The sequence below is a fragment of the Lolium rigidum genome, chromosome 6, assembly GCF_022539505.1.
Source record: "Lolium rigidum isolate FL_2022 chromosome 6, APGP_CSIRO_Lrig_0.1, whole genome shotgun sequence".
Lineage (NCBI taxonomy): Eukaryota > Viridiplantae > Streptophyta > Magnoliopsida > Poales > Poaceae > Lolium > Lolium rigidum.
This window is the reverse complement of record NC_061513.1, coordinates 237,045,552-237,054,749: the sequence shown is the minus strand read 5'-3', so window position 1 is coordinate 237,054,749 and position 9,198 is coordinate 237,045,552. Positions and strand designations below refer to the sequence as shown.

General features: G+C 50.8%; 1 protein-coding gene across 1 annotated transcript; it reads left to right on the top strand.

Moving 5' to 3' along the window:
• Positions 1-4,589: 4,589 nt before the first annotated feature.
• On the top strand, positions 4,590-8,166 carry LOC124668317 (60S ribosomal protein L18a-like protein). Its single transcript, XM_047205483.1, has 4 exons — positions 4,590-4,719; positions 6,553-6,631; positions 6,790-6,904; positions 7,802-8,166. The coding sequence occupies exons 1-4, from the start codon at positions 4,605-4,607 to the stop codon at positions 7,871-7,873; spliced, it is 381 nt and encodes a 126-aa protein (XP_047061439.1). The 5' UTR covers positions 4,590-4,604; the 3' UTR covers positions 7,874-8,166.
• The last annotated feature ends 1,032 nt before the right edge of the window (positions 8,167-9,198 follow it).

Sequence of the window (9,198 nt, the reverse complement as noted above, 5' to 3'; positions counted from 1 at the left end):
GGAGCTGTCGTTGACAAGGTATCAACTTGTCAATGCCTACGGGTTATAGGCTAGGGTTTAGTTAGAAGTAGAGGGCAAGTAGATCTCGAAGGTTTCAGCCGAAAAGTACTCGACGATTATGAAAACTAGGGTTTGTGAACAATGATTCGATGATCTCTTCGTCCCTCGACTCCCCCTTTATATAAGAGGTGGAGCCGAGGGTTACGTTTTGTACAAGTTACAAAGTCCGGGACGGTTTCTAACTCATCCCACCAGATTACAAACAACACTTCCTATTACAACTCTACTTTCCTTTAATATATCTTGGGCTCCCGAATCTTCTTATTCTCCGGGTAGTGGGCCTTCATCAAACCCCGGGTACTATCTTTGGCAAGCCCATTTGGGATGCCTATGTCAGTAGCCCCCGAGATTTTGCTTGAATCGTAGAGTCAGGGAAAATCTCCACTGTTTATTTTTATTTGACAATTTAAACTTTTCTATATTTCTTCATATAAATTTCTATATTGTACAGGGATACTGGTAGTTGGGGCTAGTTCTTCTGACGGATCAGGTACTAGTTAACTGCTCTAGTGGCAATCCGCAAAAATCTACTTCAAGATCACGTCCCTGGACATGATCTCGGGATACTGGTGCAAACTCCGATAGGTGCCGCTTAAGGTCTTACCATTCTGTCGAGTCCCAGTCAAATTTATCGAGTACCTAACGCGTCCGTTAGGATTTTTCTTCGTATCTGTTGATACGGATAAAAGTAGCAGAGCGCAGTCTTAGGCGATGCCACGCCCAGCGGAACGGATCTGGGGTCTTACCTTCGCAAATTTGCGGCATTCGAGAAATTGATCGCAACTTTGGCGTTACGAGAATATATTGTCGAGTGCTTTTCCGGCTGTTGGAATGGCACATTTTATCGAGTCAAATATGACTTATATTAATCTCCCGATGGGAGTATATTTAGAGTTAATTATAACTCGAAATATACTCTCTTGCTTTTCTATCTTTCTTCCTTTTTCTTTTTTAATTTCATCGGGCACGCGAACAGCGTTCCGATGGGAGTAGCCCCCGAGGCTACAGCCAAGAACTTGTGCTTGGTTGTAGGCTCAACATTTTAATCCACCTTGTCGCTATATTGTCATTATTTCCCGATATTCTCTCTCTCTTTTTTTTATCTCTCGGGTGCGCGAACAGCGCTCCCGATGGGAGTAGCCCCCGAGGATACAGCCACAAACTTGTGCTTGGTTGTAGGCTCCCGCAATTTCTATATTGCCATAGTCGAAATTTTACTTTTATCGAAGTAGCCCCCGAGCATTTGGGCAAAAACTTGTATTTGACCAAAGGCTCCCAAGTATTCAAATAACTTCTCATGTCGCCATTCTTCTTTTATTTTTTCTTGTCGACATACTTTCCTTTGTCAAATTCACTTCATCTCTATTAATAGTCAGGATTTTGCTGCCTTGTGGGTCCATTATTTCCACCTCGTTGACACGTCGTGCAAGTGGGGGACACACGTCCTCCGCTTTTCCTGGCGCACGTACGGTAACGCCTGTTCCATTCCATCTCAGTAAAAATACCTTTTTACCCTTGTATCTACAAGATCCTTTTTTCACCACACGATTTCTTCATCCAACGGTGCATTGCTTCGCCCGAATCCTATATAAACCTTTCTTCAACCTCGGTCCACTCCTTCGCTTGCGCCGCACATCTGTTCCCCTCTGCAAAAACTTCCCTTGCGCCCAACTCTGTTTGATCTTCCGCACGCACAAGCATTGCTTTTTGCAGTGCCGTTGATGCCACCGCGCACGCGACTCACTCGCCACAGTACTCCAGAATCCAAGATGGCCACTGAAGATCTTGAGTGGGAGAGATCTAAAATCTCCAACCAAGACGTCAACATGCTGAAGAGGCTTGGCTTGATGAAGAAAGAAGACGCCGTCCGCTTTCCCAGCGAAGAAAGCTACCCCAACCCTCCAATGGAGTACCGGGTTAGTTTCGTTGATCATCTCATCCGCGGCCTTTCTACCCCAATTCACGATTTACTCCGCGGCCTTCTCTTTTTCTATGGGATTTAGCTGCACCAGCTGACCCCCAATTCCATCCTTCATATTTCTATTTTCATCACACTGTGCGAATGCTTCCTTGGAATCCCTCCTAATTGGGTTCTTTGGAAACGCATTTTCTGCCTTCGCCGCAATGGCGCTCACAACGCCACCTATAACATAGGTCGTGTTGTTATCTGTGTCCGAACTGACGTTGATTACTTCGACGTCAAATTTCCTGATTCTTTCCAAGGATGGCGCAAAAGGTGGCTCTACATACACGAAGAAAGTGCCAACTCTGTAGAGCACAACATAGTCCCTTTTGACGTTGGCCTTCGGCTGCGCGGCCTGTCTGCTGCTGCCCTGGCCGGCGTCTCCCCACCCCGGGGATGGCTTGTACCAGTCGTCGTCGGAGGACTCGAGGTCGACGACGGGGACAGCGACGCCGGATGGAGGTGTCGCAGGACGGCGGTACCGCGCGACATCGTCGTTGGCGGTTGGAGCGGCGCGGGCGGCGAGTTGGCGTGCGGCGGCCAGGTCCGGCGGCCGCCGCTGCCGCTCCGCCTCCTCGCGCTCCCGGTCGCGCCTGGCCCGATCCGGTGCGGCGTCGTCCGCGCGCTTCTCCTCCTCCATGTCGTGCGGCGACACGGCGATCGCCTCCGCCATCGCGGCGTCCTCCGCGCGCTTCGCCTCCTCCTCGGCGAGCCGGCTTGCGGCGGCCTCTTTCTTCGTCTTCTTCCGGCCGCTGCTGCGGCGCGGAAGGCTGTTCTCGGATGACGAGGGCGCCGGCTGCTGCGCCCTACGGTCGCCGGCGGAGACGCCGGCTCCTTCTTGACGCGCACCGGCGTCGAAGGCGGCGTCGCCTCCTCCTCTTCACCGGCGCCAAGGATGACCTTGACGCCGATCCGGAAGACGACGAGCTGGCAGCCATGCGCCGTGGGCTGCCGGACGCTTCCCCGACGGCGGCTCGCCGATGCCCTCGATGCCGATGGAGGGGCATCGTGAGCACCGGGAAGTTGCCGCCCTCGATGTGCGCGAGGACGTTCGCCAACGTCCTTTCGGCGCGCTCCACCACCGTCGGCGGCCCGCGGCGTTGTTGCGCGCGAGCGGAGGCGGCGGGCCGTCGTAGGCCGCCGGCTCCCGCTCCCGCCGCCGGAGGAAGTAGGAGTTCCACCGCGTGTAGTTCTCGGGGTGGTGGCGCGGGTCGGCGCGCTCCTCGTCGATCATCGTCATCCTCGCCTCCTCGATGGCGACGTCGAGGGCATGGCCCCGCGGCGGCGGCGGGATTGGAACGCCGCCAGCACTTAGCCGCCGGCCGCCTCCGGGAGGCCTCGTGTCCGGCGGGCGGGGGTACCCCGCTCGGTGGAGGAGGTGCCCTCCCACGCGTGGAGCGACCGGCGGGGAAGCCGTTGTTGGGCTGCGCCGTCGTCGTCGTAGAACGCCATCTTGAGAGTAGAGGGAGAGTGGAGGGAGAGTGGAGCACAGGGTACGCCTCGCGGCGAGCGGACCGGCGTATATAGGCGTGGCTAGCGCGGGGATTAAATGCCGCGTGGATTGCGACGCGTCCGCGGCGAGCTGATCGGCGGCAGCCTTTAGTGCGCGCGGAAGACGATGCGTGCGCGGAAGACGACAACATTAACTCGCCGCGTGGCCGGCGAATGCAGACCGGCGGCAGGCTTTTACAGCGCGCGGAAGACGATGCGATGAGGACGACGATCGGTTTCTCTCGCCGACAAGTTGGGACCACCAGACACGCGGGAAGTTTCCTCGCCGTTTCGCGCGCTTTCGTTTCGTCCGGAGTCCCCGAGCGCTCCCCGGGGGGCCGGGGATGGCGTGGAATCGCCGGATGAATTTAGGCCCAAATCCGGACGAAAACGAGGAACCGAGGGCGCAACTGGGTCGAATTACGCTGTCCGGATGGAAAAAACGCTCGCCGGGGGCCTGTTCGGGGGGACGAGTGGAGATGCTCGTGACCGCGCGCGTGGGCAGAGACTGGAGGCTTCCGGGTGGGAGATGATCAAGGCATCGTGCACGCGGCAGCCACGCGGAGAGTCCCAAATCTAGGCTAGCTGATGTCACACAAAGGTTAGAGCCATGGCGTGCATTCAGCGTCCTAATTCGCGCGATTCGCGGCTGATGGCCGATACGTGTCGAGGTCATCTTCGAGACGGATGCCACTACCCCGAAGAAGAAGGACCCTGATGTGACGAGTGACATTGTTTTGTCGGATGGCGATGGCGAATGAGTCAGTGAGACGTAGCATGATGTGCCTAGTCCCAAAAGCAGGACGCGGTGGCGTCTGGCGCGGTGCGCGCGCGCGCGGCTGTGCGCGTGACAGCAAATTCATGTCGACCGCGCGCACCTGCCTTGCTATATCTTCTAGCCAAGCCTTCACGCATCCAGCTCAAGCATTATCTCTTCCCGCGAGAACACGCTTCCATCAAGCTCCAGAGCTCCACCAAGAGACTGAGGAGAGAGAGAGAGAGAGGGACCCTCTGCCGCGGTTCGCCGTCGAGCTCTCTTCCGCCGCCTGAGGTTGCGGCCGCCGTCGTAGGGTCTCTGCTCCACGGTTTCATGGCCGCCCCACCGACCGCGCCCCAGATGGAGATGGGCAAGCCGGTGCCAGGGCAAGGTAGCGCCCCCCCGTTCGAGCCTGCCAAGGCGTATCCGTATCCGTATCCAGGACAAGGTACGGGAAGGGCCAATTTGATTTTATGATACTACTGTTCTTGTTAATAATTGCAAAATTCATACTACTATGGAACTTCCGAAAGTCTATTATTAGGTAAAGGTAATGATGTTGTAACATTGAAAAGTTTAACTCGTAAATTTTGAAAGCTATATATTTCATCGGAATTTTTTCTAAAAGCCCTTCTCTCGTGTAGTCTCTGAAAGTTGTCATGTTTCTTTCATGTAAGAATTTTCTGAATGTATGTTTCAATCTTTTACAAGTTTGTCAAGGAAAGCTCTAATTTCTCAATCTAATTTTATTTTACAATCAATTGTGTAAAAAATCTCCGAGAAAAGGCACGTAGTTATCTGTGAAAAAAAAAGACAAAATACGATACTTTTTTGGATTTGTTGCTTACATCAGTTAAAAAAGACGTCGCTGCACTCGACGTCCCAGGAGGAGTAGACAATTCAGCCTTTTGGAGCATGAAGTCGAGCTTGTCCATGATCTTCAGTGACGTGAGTGCCAAAATAGTCGGAGCAGGCGAGTCGCCCACGGAAGCCCGGTATCCACCACAGGCCGGCGCCCATCTCGGGGCACCTTCCAGTTGAAGTCGAATTTCACGGATAAAACTTGGGATCGACCGCGTTGTTTGTCGCGAGAAACCAAAGACAAAAATTCCCACCGTCGATCTCAAGCGTCCACGTCTCATCTCCTGCTTCACCCGTACTTTCATACTACGACCGGAGTGATCAGCCACGAGCTGAGCAGTGGTTTGCCAGGAAAAGAAAAGAAAAGACACCGAGGAGTGAGGCGAGGCGAGATCAGAGATGAGCGGGGACGAAGGCGACAAGGCCAAGGCCGGCGGTGGCGATGGCGGTGCCGGAGGGGAGTACGGGACGTTCCAGGGCCCGCCCAGCTACCCGCCCCCGCGCCCGCCCGTCGTCGGGTACCCGCAGCCCGTCCAGCCCCCCGGCCTCGTCGGCCAGCGCTACTCGCGCAACCGCGGAGGATACCACTCTGGGGCCGGTAATTTTTCAGATCCTTCGTTCCTTCCAATCTGGGATTCCTGGGCGATGTGGACGCCGATAATTTGGGTGTCTGTCTGTTCGGCATCGCGACAAGTGGTAAATGTTGATCAGAATTGGGCGTGGAAGTGGTGGAATCAGAATTATTGCTGCGAGATCACTCGCTAGGTGGAATTGCGGGCCCGATTTTTCGGACGTTCGCTTTTTTTTTTTTTTTTGGTGTCAAACTCTGATCGCTCAAACTGATAGAATAAAAAAACCTGTTGCAGTTCTGCATTCTTTGTTTCGGTTGCTTGATCCAGGTTCAGTTTGGCCTTTATCCATTCCATGTCCTCTGATGTATGTGCTATATTTCTGGTGTATGCTAATTGTTTTCATTACGAAATAGTTTTTGCAAACAAAAATCAGAAAACAAAGGATTAACTCAATTTGAGTCACCGGGAGTAGTTGTGTAATAAGCGTACCACGTTTCCATTTCTTAGCATGGCATGGAGGTCAATTGTCTTATCAGCTTCCCCAAGTGAGCATCGGTGCATTTCTTAGCACAAAATGGGGTTTGGATGTTTGATAGATTTGACCATCTGACATAAAAGATTAAAGGACGTTCTGCCCTTTTGATCTCACCGAGTCACTCACCATTTCACAAGTCTTTGTCTCTGATGAATGTCTTAGGGAGTCGCCCACTCATATGTTGGTATTGTTGCTTCTTCTAATTGCAATGAGGCTTAATATGACGATCTTAACTTTTCCTAGTTGTCACACTAAAAGAGTTTCTAGACAAGAATTTTACGTGGACCATTAATTTTACTGTATCTGTTTTCAGCTCAAGATACTGAGGCAGGTGTACGTGGACATGGTTACGACCGCCTTCCTTGCTGTGGGTTGGGCATTGGCTGGGTTCTGTAAGTGATCATTCTTTTAACTTTTTGCCTTTTGATCTTAGTTTCATGTCCAACAGCAGCATACGCGAATAATCACTCTTGACATAAATTTGCAGTGAACTATGTGCTTGCTTTAGTTATATCTGCGTAATCCTAACGATAAGTCTCTTGTTCTGTAGATTCATACTTGGTTTTATCTTTGGTGCCATTCCCTGGTACGCTGGAGCACTTCTGCTGTGTTTTTACAGAAGGGATCGCAGGGAGAAACCAGGATTTATTGCATGTGCAGTAGCGGTGAGTACAACAACTTCTGCCGAGTTCATCCTGTCTAATAACAGCATACATTACCTTGCTTGTTCCAAGTGCTGCTATAGTAGCACTTTTTGCATTTTAGAGCTTTTTTCATGACATGCTGATGTGAACCTAAACAATGGTCCAGTTATCTCGGTGTCAGGATTGTATATAAAGTTTCTGCATGTTGTTTCCTTTGTTCCTCAAAATATCTGTTTCCATATGTAATATACTAGTATGCCAGAAAACGGAGAATAGTTGAGCATTTTTTTGATCTTGTTATTCTTATAAGATTTTTAAAAAAATTGGATCATGAAGCAGGAGCAGTTAATGAATCAAGAATCATATTAGTGGTGCATTCATGTTAGCCCCAGCCGAAGAAGCTAATGAGAGAAAAAAAAGTTTGGTTCAGTCAAGTTGTTGGATCTGTTTGTTCAGAAGCATTAAAATAACAGATTCAAATGAAAAAGATACTAGTAGAGTTAATTACATAGGATGTAGGTGTCTTGGCATACTTGAAAATCACACTCTTCGGCAGTAGGACACCATATCATTTTAATTCATGCATGAACTTTTCTACACTTCAGTATCTGGACCATATCTATGTGACGTTAACAAGGCGATTCAGAGAACATGAGCACCCTTATCAAAGAATGCATTAAAATGTTAATATGCAGCTAGGGCATATTTATGCTACAGTAAAAAAAGGTTAGTCGGGAGAGCGAACACACTTTGTAAAATCATGGTAGTGTAATCTAGCTAATGCAGTGTCATGCTATGTAAAAGCTCCATACAGAAATAGTTTAATGAAGTTGAGTGTAGACCACTTATCTGTCAGTTAAGTACCACTTTTAATTTTGCGTTTCTGATGATTCTAACGAGAACCACTTATTGTAACAGGCTGTCATAGGTACAATTCTCATCATCATCGCGGTAGTTGTACCCTCTGAAGTCCGGGTTCATCATTATTGATGGCACAACTGTACATATTGTACATTTCACAGATGAATAAAGACTTCCATATCATGTCTTCTGCGATGTATTTTGATTGTCAACTTTGAATGTTAAATGTGTTCTTGTGCCAAAAAAAAAAAGGTCTGGCAAGGAGAATCAAGTCTGAATCAGATGGAGATGACCCTGCGCTGTGAATGCGAGAATACATTTCCTTGTGAGCTTGAGACTACCTTGCCTAGTGAATACTGAATTTGGGAAACATACGGTGTAACTGTTCCTTGTTTTATCATTGCTACTTGCTAGCCTGTTCATATCTGCTCTAAGAAGTATATATCTGGCAAATACTCCCTCCCATTCATAATAAGTATTGGGTCTTTAGTTTAATTTACTCAAAAATTGAATTAAACCTTCTAAAGTATCGTGGGTCAGAGGGTGTAGGTAATTTGTGAGGACTGTGTTGCAACTTTAGTTTCTTTTCAGGTGCTCTTTGTAAGAGTTTGTCCACCACTTTATCAATGAAGCTTCTGGATCCTCTTAGACTAGGGGCTAAATGGATAGAATATTTTTCTCACCGAAACCGGTGACAAATCTGTTTTAAGGTATCCATATCTGATTTTAAAAGATCCGGCTGATAAGGATATCCGGTTCTAAGGTGGTGGTCTGGATACGGTATAGGATATGGTATATCCTAACCTCCTCCCGCACTCGCGCGGCGGCGCGCCGGGCGGCCATCACTCCTCTCTCCCCGGCCAAGGGCGTCGTCGGGCAAAGCCCGGGTGGCGCGGCGGCGGCGGCGACGGTCTTCCTCGGTCGCAGATCGGAGGGTGCGGCGGCGACCGGCTCTTCCTTTCTCGCGGCGGTGAGGCGGGGTAGCGGCGACCGGGGCGGATCTTCGGCGGCTAGCGGCGGCGGGTGGGTGTTGCGCCCCGATCTGGGTCCGTTGGGCCTATGCAGGCGGGCGTCTCCCTCTTTCTCCATCGGCGTGAAGTCCCCCTTGGCTACCTCTGCATCACTGAGGATGGATGGATTCTGAAGCGGCAGTGTCCTTCCCCTTTGCCGGAGGTGGTCGGCCTGAGGCATGAGGAATCCATGGCGGTTGTGGTCTCCTCTCTCGCCGGAGGGGATCAACTAGTTTGTGGCTATTTTGGCGGGTCTCGTGATCCGTCATCTAGTCCCCGATGGTGAGGCGTGGCTGCCGGTGAAAGCCGGTCCTGACTTCTGTCATGGCGGATAATAGCGGCGCCTGTTCGTCGCTACCTTGTTGAAGGCATCGTCTCTGCAGTCTACGTTTCTTCTCGCCTGAGCTGCTCTGGGGGAAACCAGATCCGGGTGTCCCAGATCGG